A 16146-nucleotide genomic window follows, 5' to 3' on the forward strand; every position below is an offset into this window, starting at 1 on the left:
GAAGAAAAATTAGAATTTAGAAAGAACAATATCTGTCATATTTGTGAGGAGGAAATTGAGGAGTCTAAAGTTAGAGACCATTGTCATCTTACTGGTAAATATAGAGGCCCCGCTCATTCCTGTTGTAATCTTAATTATAAATTACCTTCTTTTATTCAAGTCTTTCTTCACAACAGCGCCGACTATGATACACATCTATTTATAAATGAACTTTCAAAAACACCAGGGAATGTTTCTGCCATAACAAACACAAGTCAAAAGTATATTTCATTTACAAAAATGATATTCACAAAACCTATAACTCGTAGTCGGTTTCTTGATTCTTACAAGTTTATGGGAACACCACTAGCCAACCTCGCATCAAATCTAAGCTCCACGGGCTCTTTTCCAAATCTTAATTCATTCTTTCCAAAAGAGGAAATTCTAACTAAAGAGGAAATTCAGATTAAAGAGAGAATTCAAAGTAAAGAGGAAATTCTAATTAATGAGGAAATGAATGAAGAAATTCTTACTGAAGATGAAATTCTAATTATACAGAAAATTCGAACAAAGAATGAAATTCTAACTAAAGAGGAAATTCTGATTATAGATGAAATTCTGATTAAAGAGGGAATTCTAACTAGAGAGGAAATTGAAACAAGGAATGAAATTCAAAGTAAAGAGAAAATTCTTACAAGTAAGGGAATTTATCCTTATGGTTATATGGATTCATTTATGAGATTTAAAGAAACACAACTTCCTTCAAAAGAAAGTTTCTATAATAACCTTTATGAAGAAGAGATAAGTGATAAGGAATATAAACACGCACAAGAAATTTGGAAAATATTTAAGATAAAGAACCTTGGAGAATATCATGATTTGTATCTAAAAACAGATGTTTTATTGTTAGCTGATGTGTTTGAAGCTTTTAGATCACTCTGTCATAATAAAAATTGTTATGGATTAGATCCTGCCCACTATTTCACAGCTCCTGGTTTAGCTTGGAGTGCAATGTTGAAAATGACAAAACAAGATATAGATTTAGTCAGTGATGTAGATATGCTTTTGATGATTGAGAAGTCTAAGAGAGGTGGAATATCACAAGTATGTTCAAAAAGATATGCTAAAGCAAATAATAAATATCTTCCAAATTATGAGAGTGAAAAAGATAGTAATTATTTGATGTACTTTGATGCTAATAATTTGTATGGATGGGCAATGTCTCAATCTCTGCCTTATGGTAAATTAGAGTGGGTGGAAGAAAAGGATTATGAAAAGGCTTTGATGAATATTGTTATTTCTTCTCAAGAGAAATTGAATGACAAAGAAGAAGGTTATTATTTTGAAGTTGATTTGAAGTACCCGAGTGATCTTCATAATAAGCATAAAGACCTTCCTTTTGCATGTGAGAAAGAAACCCCAAAGAAAGAATGGTTCAGTGATTATCATAAAAGTTTTAATATTAAAGGCAAATCAACAGAAAAGTTATTAACAACATTCTATGATAAAGAGGGATATGTTTTGCATCAAAGGAACTTGAGACAATATTTATCTGCTGGGTTGAGAGTAGCTAAAATTCATAGAGTTTTAAAATTTAAACAAAGTCCTTGGATGAAAAAGTATATTAAATTCAATACAGATATGAGAACAAATACAAAAGTAAAATTTGAAGGGGAATTTTATAAATTGATGAATAATGCTGTCTTTGGAAAGACAATGGAGAATGTTAGAAACAGGCAAAACATTAGATTTGCAACATCTTGGAAAGAAGCTTCTAGATTGATAAATAAACCAAGTTTTGAGAGAGAAGAGGTTTTTTCAGAGAACTTTTCTGCTATTCATATGAAAAAGGAAACTATTGTCATGGATAAACCAATTTATATTGGAACAGCAGTTCTTGATTTATCAAAGATATTGATGTATGATTATTTGTATAATGATTTAAAGAAAGAGTATGGTGAAAATGCTTCATTGTTGTATATGGACACTGATAGTTTTATTCTAGATATAAAAACTGACGATGTTTATAAGGATATGAAGAAAAACATTGGAGTATATGATACAAGTAATTTTAGTAAGAAGAGTGAGTTATTTTCAAAAAAGAATGAAAAGGTTATTGGCAAGTTTAAGGATGAGTTGGGTGGAAAAGTAATGAGTGAGTTTATTGGATTGAGAGCAAAGGCATATGCTTATAAGTATGGTGATCAGATTGATAAAAGGTTAAAGGGAATAAAGAAATATGTAATAAAGAAATCAATAACTTTTAGAAATTATTATAATTGTTTGATGAATAAGAAAGAAGAATATAGGAAAATGAATACAATAAGAAGTTATAAACATAAGATATATAGTGAAGAAGTAAATAAAAAGGCATTAGGAGCCTTTGATGATAAGAGATTTATTTTAGATAATGGAATAGATTGTGTTCCATATGGATATTGTATGATAGAGTGTATAAAATAGATTGTGTTCCATATGGGTATTGTATGATAGAGTGAATAGAATAGATTGTGTTCCATATGGACACAAGTTTTAACGATGGGAAGATGGGTTAGGGTTTTTAAGGGCTTCCGCCGCGTTTTTCACAATATATAAATGGTCGAACCAAGTATTAGTCAAACTAAAGAGTGGAGAAAATCTCAGTCTTGGTATATAAATGGAAAACATAATGAATGTGAAAAATATCAAATAAGTGTTATTGAAAAAATATCTAAAACAAAGGTAAATAAAACAAATATGCGAATCAATTTAAAAACCAATAAGTTAGAGGATGTAAAGAAAATAATAAATATGTTTGAATGGACTGAAAAATTTGATGGTTATCAATTGAACAATGGAAAAATAATTTACTACAATATCAAAATGATATGCAACTCAGGAGGTGGTCAGATGAGATCATTAAGAGAAGTTTATCATTTCGTAATGGCACAAAAGGGGTATCTTAAAAAATATAAAGATTCAAATGTTTTGTTTTTCAATATTTTAGATGGGGATTATTGTGCAAAGAAAATTAAACTATTGAAGGAATTTGAAAATGAACAAATGTTTATAGGTTCAATGAGTGAGCTAAACAATATGCATTGGTTATTTGATAAAGAGTGTCCCGGGGCTTAGGCGTTTCAGATATTTCTTTCGAATCACCTTTAACAAATCTTTATCTTGTTGTATGGGTTATTTGAATAGAGAGCCCCTAGGTTAAAAGGGGAAATAAAAAATGACCGTTTTTACAGCCATTTTTCCCTGCTGTGCAGGGGTTTGGCTTTTTCTTGAGGCAATGTTTTATGGCCGGATGCCCTTCCTGACACCAACCCTGGTCGCCTCTTACGACACACAGGGATACGGTACACCTATTCTAACCGGGGCATACACCGGGACCAGTACACTGGCACTCATTTCGCCGACCTCGGAAGGATGGCAGGCTGAGTCAACCCCCTGGTGTTAATTCAGCAGCCAACGGGATTTGAACTCAGGACCCTGGGATCCCAAGCCGCCACCCTAACAACTAAGCCAACACCAGGCTCCAGGTTAAAAGGGGAGACAAATAAATATACCTTGGGCTAAAAAGGGGATTTATTTTTCAGGGGAAAAAAAAGAAAAATTTCATGGCTGAAAATCCCCCATTCATTTACATGGGGAAAAGTGAGCCAGAACCAGTATTATTTCCCTACTACTGTGCTCCGCATCGTTCGGTGTAATCTTCTGTGGCATCATAAACAATTCCTTTTGTTTTCGGTTATTATTTGCCATTGATGATTTTTATCCACGGCTCCCAAAAGCAAAACTGTTGCGAGTGGTCAACCAAATGCAAGAAAGTCGAGGAAAGTGATATCTTTGAATAAGCTTGGTCAGGCAAGAGTGTGTTTGTTTATTTTATACGAGCAGTGCCGACCCATCGCTTCATTCACTGACCAATTAGTCGTCCTGTTTGCGAAAATTTGCTGTATTGGTCACTTTGCCAACACTTTGCAGACTCCAAACAGCCTCTGAGGCCTCGGCCACATAGCCTATGCTACAACCCTCCCCAGCCACACGTCCCTTGCTGCTAGAAATGTTTCCCTCACACGATGTCCTGACTCCCTCTGGTTGTTATTTTTCCCCACTTTGACAGGCCCCTCCATTTTGGGCAAGAAGAAGGGAAAGAAGACAAATTTACCCGTACATAGAGTGCTTTGACTGCTTCCTCCCCCACACCCCACCCCACAACACCCACATCCCCATCCTCATGTCCCACTCTCCCCCACCCCCACCCCCCAACCACTTTGCCCCCTGTCCATCTTGGTGTTTCGGGGAATCCTGAAGTGTTGTGGAATGCCTTCAAGATGACCATCCTTGATGTTGGCTGTGGATGTCTTGGAACCCACCATCAGGTGAAGATCTTTGTCTCCCAAGGGACACTGGAAACCATTGACGAGAGTCACAGGGCCAGGCTTGATGGTCGAGCAGTCAGGAGCTGAGGCGTAAAAATTTCTGTGCGCTGAGGGCGGACAATGAGACCTATTTGCGAAGAATCTTTGAAGGGGTAGAGTATCATCTCTGGTCAAGTGATTCTTGTCCTGATTTCAAAGGATTTTTTGCATTGCGTTCCTCCAAGCCTGTCCCTCTGTGTACTGCAGTTAACGTGGAGCGTGGTGAGCTCTTGACGGAGGAGTCCGAAGTGAAGGCCCACTGTACCTGGTTACTTTGAACAGCTGCACCAGGTTCATCAAGCAGCTGTTGAGTAGGATATCAGGGGTGTTACTATCCCGATTTCTGACCCTCCAATCCAATTGACCCTGTCAATTTCCAATCAACTGTGAACCACCTTTGTTTGTGGGAACAGGCTGTGGTGAACCAGTTGAAAAGGGGGTAAAGCTCCTGGGATCTGTGGAATCCATGCTGAACTACTCAAGGCTGGTGGAAATGCTGTACTCTTCTCGTTGCATGCAATTCAGGAGCACAGGAATAATCCCAAATGACTGGAAGAGGGGCCTTGTTTTCCCTCTCTGGAAAGGGAAGGGTGATCGCCAGGACTGCAACAACTACCGAGGGGTGACGCTGCTCTCAGTGCCGGGCAAGGTCTTTGCTCAGATAATTCTTCATCAGATTCGCCACTATCTGCTTGAGCACCGGCACCCAGAACAGTTGGGCTTTTCACCAAAGAGGTTCAAAAGTGACAGTATCCTTATTCTTCGGGGCCTTAGCAAATGTAGACGAGAGTTTCAGCAGAGGCTGCTCGCAACTGATGTTGATCTTTGCAAAGCGTTTAATTCAGTGAATCAGGATGCTATCTGGAGCATTCTCGGTCTTCATGTGGTGCCACCAAAGCTGATCAATCTGATTTCTGAATTGTATTCTGGTGCTGAGAGTGATGTGGGGTGTGGTGGTTCCAACTTCAACTTATTTCCAGTTGTTACTGGAGTTTATCAGGGGTGTGTACTAACACCTACACTTTTCAGTGCTTGTAATGACTTAATTCTGGGGAGGATGTCAAAGAGATCAAGCTGTGGTTTGTGCATCATTTGGGAATGTCAGGATCGCTGATCTCGATTTTGCAGATGACAGTCATATTTGCAGAGATGCTGGATATCCTCCTGATGTCCCTCGATGTGCTGAATGAGGAGTCTGAGTCACTGGATTATTTGTTTTGTGGCTCTAACCTTAGATCCAAGCTTTCAATGACATATTGGATACTGCTATCTTGTCTGTACCTGTTTGTGTTGAGAATGTTGAGGTCGTGGAGAGGTTCACTTTCCTTGGCAGGGAATTTCATGTCTCTGCATGTTGTGAGATAGATGTCGACATACGTCTGGGTCAGGCCTGGGAAGTCATGGATTCACCTACGTGGTACTGTTGGTACCGATGTAGGAGGACAAAAGTCTTAGTATTTAAATCCTTGGTTCTTCTGGTCTTTTCTCTATGGATGTGAGATGTGGACTGTGACCTTGGATCTGAGGTCGAGACTTGACTCCTTCAGCACCAGGTCTCTTTGGAGAATCCTTGATTATCACTGGTCAGACTTTGTGCCCAAAGAGCGATTGCTGAGAGAGACTCAGATGAGATTTGTTACCTGCATAGTTTCTAAGCATCAGGTGCGGCTGTATGTACATGTGGCTCGTTTTCCTGATCCTGATCCTGCTCACCAGATTCTCTCAGCGAGGGAGCCTCGTGAGTGGAGGCGGCCAATGGTCTGATCACACACCTCATGGTTGCAGCAGGTTCATTGGCATCTCAAGGAGATGGGGATGGGTCAGGCATCTGCCTGGGGGATGGCCAAATAGAGGCCCCTGGGGTACCGGTGGAAAGTGGACACAGTGAAGTGCTTCTCCGTTGCATGCTCCCATACCTCACCTGACCTTTTATTAAATATTGATGTGAATTTACTGATGCGACATGTTTTTTTTTTGGGGGGAGGGGGTGGGTTCACATGTCATTGTGTCCCTTTACACATTCACTGCACGAAGTGAACTCACTGAAACAGCCAGTGCTGCCTCCTGACTCTTTTCTCTTGGATTCAAGATTCCCAGGAGCCTTAGTTCTACCTGTGCCTGGTTTCAGCTCAGAAAACTTCTCACCTGTCTTGTGGAAACAATTATATGCAGTGGAGTGTTCAATTGCAGCTCCAGTACGGTGTCATTCTCGTATCCCACTGTACAATGCAGGGATTTCTGTTTAACTCGTTAATGAGGCGAAAGTGAAAAGAATAAATCCGTTTTTGTTCCACACATGTTTGTTGTTTTTACATCTTGTGCTAAAAATCAAAAATAAATTGTTCATAAACAATGAAATAACATAGCTTGTAATATTTCTTCATCTTCATTGATTTTACAGAAGATCCGGTGAAGGAGCTGGAGGTGGTTGAGCTGGATCAGATCATCATGAGAAGTTTTTGTAAGTGAAGGGAAATTGAGAAAGAGAGCGAGAGGGGGGACGATGATTGTCAGAGATTTAAATATAAAAAGGAAGTGACATCACAATGCCTTTATATTGTTATCGTGTCAGGATTCAGACCAGGGTTCAAATCCCAATCCTGACTACCCGTGTTCGTGGTCAGCTGCGACCAATATCCTTATCCAAACCCCGCCAACAAACCAATGTCGTGTGTTACGTCAGGCATTCGGTCCAGAGTTGGATCAAGGTCCCATTTGCACCTATACCAAGCTCAATTTGGAGCATCCGTGACCAATCAGGCAGCACGCCAGACTTCTCCCTGTGCCTTGCACTCAAAATGGCAGCGCAGGCAGAACAATGCGCACAGCGAGAGAGACAATTTCAATGGAACATTACTCGCTCAAGTCATAATTATCCTCTAAACTTTAAAGGATTATCAAAGCTAATGCAGTTGTTTTTCCCACGATTGAGTCTGAAGAACTTGGATATCTATGTGAGTTTATAAAAGTGTATTGCAATGGGGAGGGGAACAGGGAGAATGTCCTTGGATTAATTTGCGGTGCAAGTCTATTTACAATTGGGTTACATGCCCCTTGGGAATCGTATGGACAGAGATCTTAACAAGATAAAACTTAAACGCTTCGTTTGTGTCACAGGAGAAGACCAGAAAGAATCGCTCCACAGGAATACTAGTTGATGGTCAATTGAGGCACGGCAAAGTCCCAATAGCTTGTTCTGGAGCAGGTGAGAGGCAGGCGTAGATTGCGGCCCAAGCCAGGAAGTATGTGGCACGAGCGGGAGGCCGCTGATTCACTTCAGAGGAAACACTCAGGGAATGGTGGAGGCTGCAGTCACCATCTCCTTCAAGTGCTGTGTGGCACATCCTCCAGCAAACCCCAGATCAGATGGAAGCAGCACGTCGGTAGGACCACCGTTGTTAAGAAAGGAATAGGCCAGGCTGGTGTTGGGGATACAGGCTCTGCCTCTTGAATGAGCTGCACGGCATGGCACGTCCTCCTCCACCTCACCCCAGACCAGACTGATACAGATTATCTGGCTTCTCCCCCTTTTAACCTCTCGGCTCTCACGCCACCCCTTGATTTCCTTTGGCCGTGCCCACTCCGCGCTCATTGTCAATCAAGCCGAGACCCCGCCCCTCAGCTTCTCGGCTCACTCCGAAATTTCTGCGCCCGACAGAGTCGTGCCTAAACTTATGTCTTAGTTATGGCCGCTATTCCTGAAAAGCACATAAAAGTCAGATTGCGGTGGATAAAACAATAAATGGGCTGAATGGAGAAGCGGTCTTATGCACAAACATTAGGAGTTGATACGACAGGCTTTCTGTTCAATTATGGACACATACTGTATTCCTTTTTGTTAATTTTATCTCACTCTTGCCCTAACAGATGTATGATGGAAACAACAATTTCTCAGTGATACATTTTAACCCCTATAAGCCATCTCTGCAACAATATGGTTCCTTCCTCCATTTTTCTGATTTAATTCCTTCTTCATTCTTTCTTTTTATTCATTTTTATTTCCCTATTTTATTCCAAGAACTCTGTTCCACTTGTTTGCTTTCCTACTCGAGCTGTTTTATTTTCCTGATTGTTGTTTGTGACTTGGAGTCGTTTGATTAAAGTTAGAATCCTCAAAATTTTAAACTAAAAAATAAATTTGGACTCCTCAAATACGCTGACTTGTTTTGATGTATTTCGCAGTCTTCTTCTTCTCTTCCCTTTGCAAGGGGCGAGGTCCATTGGTACCAATCTTTTGCCTTGCCTTGACCACAATACTCTTCCAATTCCATCTATCCTCGGCCAACTCTCTTCCTCTCCAACCACCCTCACCTTATTGCTATCACTCTTCACACAATCCCCCCACAATCTCAACCACAGTCTACCTCGTTTCCTCCTACCTTGCTCCCTCAAACCTATCCACTCTATTTGCCATACTCTATTCCCCTATCCACATCACATGACCAACCCACTTCTTCCCAATATCTTTGTCATGCTAACTTGCACTCTGATATCCTCGCTCAGTTCATCCAACGTAACACAAGATTCCAAAATTCCTTGATATTTTACTGTCTGCCATTAATTCCTCCACCCTCATCCACGTATTCGCACCCATCTGAATCCTGCTCCGTAGCTTTGCCTCCGACCTACCATCCCCGGTCACTGTTTCCCTCAGATACTCAAACCTATTTCCTTGTTTCATGTTCTTCCCCTCTAACCTGGTATTCATTAATTTTCTCAGCTACCTGATCCACATCAGCTCAGTCTTCTCTATACTCATCATCAGTCCATGCTTCCCCAATGCCGACTTGCCGAGTCCTCCTGCGTCTTCCACTTACTCTCCACCACAACAGTCAGATCCTTTGCATACAATATCCTCCCCAGGATACCTTTAATTTTTACCCTCCTTCTTACCAGCTCCATCGCCATGATAGATATGAATGGATTGAGTGAGCTTACCTGCTTCAAACTGTTTACACTGAACTCTTCTGACGTCCTTGGACCAACCCACACTCTCCCCTTCCCTTGAACATCCCTTCCATTAACCTAACTTCTACTTCCGGCACTCCCATCCATCTCAGTGTCGCCATCACCATCTCTCTCTAGGCTGTGTCAGAAGCCTTCTCCAGGTCCACAAATCCCAATGCCATCTCACCTTACATCTCCAACCTCTTCTCCACCATCTTTCTCAGCGTGAACATCCCATCCGTCATCCTCCTACCTTTTTTAACCCCCTGTTTCTCTTCACCGATGTTGATCTCTACATTATTTATTGCCCTCTCATCCAGAATCCTCTTCTATACTTTAATGACGCGACTTTGCAGCGTAATGCCTCTGTACTTCCATCGATATTGAACATCGCCATCCTCTTCCATATCGGCACAATTAGCCCTGTCCTCCAATCCACCGGAATTGAACCCTCTTTCATACATAAAGTACATTCAACAGCCTCTTCATCCAACTGACAACTTTTCCTCTGCAATTAGCATATCTATTAGCACCTCATCAATGTCTGGTGCTCTTCACTTTGTCCACTATAATGTTGTCTCACCTCCTGCTCCATGATCTCCACGAATTCCACTTTCGCCTCTACACAACACGGAAACTCCACCTTGCCGTTGCTTCCTCCCTGGTTCAACAGCTCCTTGAAATATCCTTCTCATACCTTCAATACTTCCCCCTACCACTCTCCCCCCCCACCTTTCTGTCACGAGCATGCATGGTGTTGGCTTAATGGTTAGGGTGGTGGGTTGGGATCCTCGGGTCCTGAGTTCAAATCCTGCTCGGTCATTAAATTAATACCAGGTGGGGTTGACTCAGCCTGTCATCCTTCCGAGGTTGGCAAAATGAGTGATGCTGGGATGATTGAGCCATTCAAGTATCCTGCGTAGGAGTGGCGACCAATCCAGGATTGTGCCCAACAGCCCAGCAGACTGCGTCAGCAGCACCGACGCTCTGTACAGAGTATTATCCCAATGGATGGATGTGACGAGCCTCCCGGAAACATCCTTGATCACCCTCCCATCATTAATTTCCTTTCTATCCTCATCCCTGTCACGAGCCAATTTATAGATAAACTTCTTCCCACCATCCTCTTCTAACTTGTTTTGCACTTCCTTGTCCATATCATTCCTTACCTTATCCACAGCTCTTCTTTGCTGCTTTCTTCTTTAACCTTTCTTCCTTTCTCACAGATGGCCAAGTTGATCTTCGTCTAACTTTCAGAGGTTCATCAGTGAGTGCTGGGAAGAGTTCTTGGCAAAAAAGAAAAAAATTGAAGATTTTGAAAAAAAAAAAACTTGAATTTTTTTTATCGCTCAAGTGCTGAAGGCTTTACAGCTACATGAAAGGTAATATTAAATGATCCCAATCTCATTCCTTAGTGGGTGTAAGGATGTGTTTTAGGCATCCACAAAATTGTTTTGAAAAAACCCATTTGATTTCTTCAAAATGCCAATAGGATTAGAACAGCACCGGCTAACGCCGAGTACCCCTGCTCGACTTTGAATAAAAAACTATGGTCACGGGGAAGGGAACACAAGGAAGGCAAACAAGTATGTATCATATGAACTCCTTACCGACGGCAAAATGGAGATGCCTAAAATACTTATGCGCCAAGGCCTGATCAAACACACCGTGGTAGAGAGACCAAAGGATTCACAAGATAAGAAAATACCCCAGTGATCTCCAGCTGGACACCACAAGACAGTTAGGGTCCCGGCCACTCCGGCAGGAAAACAGCCCATCACGTTCCCACATCTTGTTTGGAGTAGTAGAGAGGACATAGACTATGACGTAGATGGGGTATGACTGTGTTTGGCAGGAGCAATCTCGGTGCAGCCTTATGCGCTGTTTTCCTCGTACTTCCTGTCTCACTCCGCCTTTTACTTCCTTGGGCACATACATCACCAATGACACTCCACGCCTCTTCCCTCTCACTCACCATTGGACGCTGCTTCAGTCGGGTGGGCGGGGAGACTCCTTCACGACCCTTCACATCAGATGTTCTGAGTTGGGGGTCGAGTCGCCATGGTCTGACAGCGTTTTCTGCCAAAACTTGCACCTCCAGACTTTCAAAATACTAGAAAGAGCATATGTAACAGATTGTAGAGGGTAAATTTAGTAAAAATGGCATCAAAAGGGTTGGTAGTTTTAGATACAGACATTAGGATGGATAGATGCCTCTAACTAGACCCATAACGGCAGAAGCGATGCATAATCTCATAACACGATTTATTACTTCACGTTTACTCCAGACATTCATTTTAAGGAAATAACTGTTCTTTACCAAACATTATTACCCCCTGAGGAGCCATTTCCCCAACAACATAAATGTTTCTAAGGTCTTTATTAATTAATTAATTACAAAATACGTCACAAAAATAACTACAATGGCACTTGGTGGAGTGCAAACCTCCACCAGGTTGAACAGTTTAAATTTTGTATTCCACTGATAGGCCTGATCTGTATCCGGACCTTAACCAAAATCTAATCGGCTCGTTCTTGTCATCAACCCACCTCATCCACCTAGTTTGCCATAATTCGTCCACAACCTTTGGAGATATCGTGCTATGTATCCTTTTTGGTACATTTCTCAATGGTGAAGAATCGCTTAAAAAAAATTCTGCAACCTCGATCTGGATCCGGATCTTCACCAAAATTGAATGAATGTGACCTTGTCACACACCCAACCTGTCCACCAAGTTTTGTCCGGACCCGTCTGTAACGTTTTGAGATATCCTGCTCACAGACCGACAGAGGGCAAACCATAACCTCCATTCACCATCGGTGATGTAGGTAATAAAGAAATATATCTACCTTGTATGTTTGTAGGGCAGACGGTAATGTGTCCATAAATAATTTGAGGTGTTGTTTCTGTGGTGGTAATGGTAAAGTGTTTCTCAATAAATACAGTAATTCAAAATTGTGTGTTGGTTTTGGGGGTAAATTGTATATAAATAAATACTTCATCATTATGTGTTGGTTTTTTTTTTTTTATTCATATGCAGCCAAAGGCTGCATCATTTTCCAGTGGCATCGCTGTGCCACTGATGCAGTGCCCCTGTTACCAGGAAGCTGGAACTCATTTTTCCAACCTCAAAAGGATGACGGGTTGAGTTAACCCACCTGGTGTTGATTCAACGGTTGGACAGGGCTTGAACTCAAAACCCTAAGATCTTAAACCAGCCAACCATAACCATTAAGCCAATTTGGAGATGGTCAAATATAAATAAATAATGAAAAGTTACATGTTGGTCGTGAAGATTGTAAAGTGTATATAAATTAATAATGGTTCTCAGTTATATACAATCCTCAACAAAAATTAGTAAATATAACCGTGTATCCCATAACTTTTGGCTCCGATCCCAAAATAATTTGACACATATCATGACCAGATGTTTTAGTTCCCATTGGACTTGATTTGGCATGGGGACTTACAGATTTGGTCTCAATTTTTGTGTCCGTGCGTGCGTCCACAACCATATCTCGGACGTGTATGGACCTATTTTATTCGTACTTGGCACAACGACAACGAATGATGGCATACATACGCACATCATTTTTTTCGCAATGCGATCAAAGATGGCCGACTGGCAGCCATTTTCATTGTAAAACAAAAAAAAAGTATCAAACACGTCCTCAACTATTTCTCAGACAGGCATTTACCGATCTTGTTCAAACTTGGTAGACAGATAAGGAACGGTGGCTTGTATATGCACATCATTTTTTTTTTTCGAGATTAGATCCAATATGGCTGCCTGACAGCCATTTTGTTTCTTAAGTGTGTCCCCAACCATTTCTCAGACATGCATGGTCCGATTTCGTTCATACTTGGCACAAGCACAGTACATGATGGCATATACGTGCACCTCACTTTATTTTGCGATCTGATCAAAGATGGTCGACTGGTATACTGTCGGCCATTTTATTTTTTTTTATTTTTTTAATCTTATCCAACACCTCAACCATTTCTCAGAGATGCATTTACTGATCTTGTTCATACATGGCAAATGGATAAAGAATGATGGCTTAAAGATGCATGTCATATATTGTTTTTTCGAGAACAGATCCAAGATGGCCGACTGGCGGCCATTTTAGTTGGAAAAAAATGTGGTGTTGAACACCTCCTCAACTGTTTCTCAGACATGCATTTACTGATCTTATTCAAACTTGGCACAAATATAATGGGTGAAGGCTTACATATGTACCTCATTCTTTTTTGACATCACATGCAAGATGGCTGACTGGCGGCCATTTTAGTTGAAAAAAAATAAAACAATGTTGAACACGTTCTCAACCATCTCTCGAACATGCATTTACCAATGTTGTTCAATCTTGGCACACAGATAATGAATGATGGCTTTCATACGCATGTCATTTATTTTCATGATCAGATCCAAGATGGCAGACTGATGGCCATCTTGTTACTTAACTGCATCCCCAACCATTTCTCAGACATACATGATCTGATTTTGTTCAAACTTGGCACAATCACAGTACATGATGGCATATACGTGCAACTCACTTTATTTTGCGATCTGATCAAAGATGGCTCACTGGTAGACTGGTGGCCGTTTTAGTTGTACATAAATATGGGCTCGCCTTTAACTCCATACAGCAAAATTACTAAAACAATGGGGGCTCTGACATGTTATGTCTTTGTTTTACTTGTTACATACATTTATGGAACATGAAATAAATCCCTCCAGTCAATTTAGAGTAGAGGATCTGGATTGACAGATGGATTGGACCCAAAATATAAATTCCAAATGGGGTGACCCCCCCCCCCCCAATGTGTGGCTAATAATTAAAATAAATGATACATTTATATGAGTTAATTAGACCTACACAACTACTGTATACTTATTGTGTAAATGTCAATTACTCATTACTGTTAATTTACAACACTAGAAGCACCCTCTCCTCCAGGGGGAGGGGGTTACTGCATCCAACAGGGGAGGGGAATTGGGGCAAATCAATTTTTCACTTCCCGTGGGAAGTCACTGGCAAAAATAACCCACCCCCATACAGGCAGGGTTCAGTGAATCACGTGCACAGAGAAAAATTGTGTCATTTCCCTATTCTCACAGTGTATGGTTGGGGTGGGAAGGGGTTATTATTGTCTACCCTTTGTAGTTGGGTCAGGACACATAAATTACACAACCTCCCCTTCCGTCAGCATCTGTTGACAACATCATCAATGGACTCTCCTTGCTGCTGGAACTTCATTTCCAGCCGGTGAATTCCGAAGTTTACATGAATATCCAACTAATCCTCAAATACTTTATACTCGTATAATATATCCGGATCCTTTTTGCCATATTGCCTGGTGTTGGTTTAATGATTAGGGTGGCAGGCTTGGGATTCAAGGGCCCTGAGTTCAAATCCTGCTCGGCTGTTGAATTAATACCAGGAGGGTTTGACTCGGCCTGTCATCCTTCCAAGGTCAGCAAAATGAGTACCAGCTTGCTGGGATGATTGGGTCATTTGAGTATCGTGCGGTGGAGTGGTGACCTGTCCAGGATTGTGCCCAATAGCCCAGGAAATTGCTTAGTTAGCACCAACACTCTGCACAGAGTATGGCCTCAATGGATTTGGATTTTTTTTAACCATCCACGCTTATTCGATGCATTGATACACCGCAGTCCCTCGTCTGACAACACCAAGTTCATTGGTTGCTTCAACAGCTTCAAAGTCTCCACTGGCTTCGAGCTGGACCAGTCCATTGTCGGGAACTTGGACATGTTCGTAAATTCGGGAAAGAAAACTATACCAAAAGTCAAATTGCTTATTGATCTTCAAGACCCTGCCGCTGCCACCATGTAGTAAGGTCAAGATGCAGCTTGGATCAAATTATTTATTAGAGACGATTCTGGGCTATCATGGGACATAACGCCATCTCAGCTTCAAGCAACCAACATCGAAGCCACATCACCATCATTCACTACGCATTACGTAGTGCCAAGCACAACTCCCTTGGTGTGACCCTGATTTCCCCCCATCATGTGCAAAATTTGGTGGAGATCGGCCAAGCCGCTTTGGGGGTCTATGCACAGATAGGCAGACGGACAGACACACTGTGTTTATGCCCCTTCTCTAGGATAGGTGGCGGGGCTTATTGCTGCTGTTGGGTTTGTTTCTGCAATTGGCGACCCCAGTATTTAATGGTAAGTGAGGGAGTGAACTCCTTCATAAGTTATTCCCTCTCAATGTTTCTTCTTTCAGCAGAGCGGAGATTCAGGTGAAAATGCATCTGCAGTGGTTTACTTGTCGGTTAAAAAAATGTTTTTACTTCCGTTTCACTGGTTTGTTTGGAGGCACACACAAATCACGTGACCCAGTTTTTTTATTCCTCCTTGTGATGTTTCACATGGCCCCTTCCCCTAAAACAATGTGTGACTCCAACCAATACTCCTCCCCCCCCCCCTCTCCACTTCTCCAGAATAGCCTTCCCTCTTACAATGACACGAAACATGAAATGCTCTTCCATCTTTCAAAGTGTAAATGGGAGTTCCATATTGGGGAGAACTTTTAATGGCGTCACGTGACTGTGCCACCTTTCCCCCTCGCCACCTCCACCCCGTGGATGTTTCCCGAACCTCCGACCCACACCCCAAAGCGACACCTATTTATCGTGTACAAACTATGACCCTGAATGGGATTAATGTGTTTTTTTTCCTCTCCATTTGTCTAACAATGTCTGTGACCCTGTCTCGTGTCCGTAGATGGACGGACCCCGAGTCTGGACCCAAACTCTGCAAATCCACGGATCAAGATCTCC

General features: G+C 41.7%; 2 protein-coding genes across 3 annotated transcripts in view; one reads left to right on the forward strand and one right to left on the reverse strand.

Annotated features, from left to right (window-relative positions):
- The window catches only part of LOC147033509 (E3 ubiquitin-protein ligase TRIM7-like), a 1095521-nt gene that overhangs the window by 386558 nt on the left and 692817 nt on the right, over positions 1-16146 (reverse strand). The gene's annotated exons all lie outside the window — the stretch shown is intronic.
- The window catches only part of LOC147033518 (E3 ubiquitin-protein ligase TRIM7-like), a 207795-nt gene that overhangs the window by 42701 nt on the left and 148948 nt on the right, over positions 1-16146 (forward strand). The window contains exons 6-7 of one of the 2 annotated variants that reach the window (XM_085855640.1): positions 6787-6846; positions 16091-16146. The exon at positions 16091-16146 is cut by the window's right edge and continues 569 nt beyond it. The exons of the other annotated variant lie outside the window; for it this stretch is intronic. Of the exons in view, the coding sequence (XP_085711766.1) occupies positions 6787-6846; positions 16091-16146 (116 nt within the window). The remainder of the gene's footprint in view (positions 1-6786; positions 6847-16090) is intronic. 2 annotated transcript variants of the gene reach the window in all.

The sequence above is a fragment of the Eptatretus burgeri genome, chromosome 2 (assembly GCF_056783735.1).
Source record: "Eptatretus burgeri isolate ZD-2024b chromosome 2, Ebu_testis_v1, whole genome shotgun sequence".
Taxonomy (NCBI): Eukaryota; Metazoa; Chordata; class Myxini; order Myxiniformes; family Myxinidae; genus Eptatretus; species Eptatretus burgeri.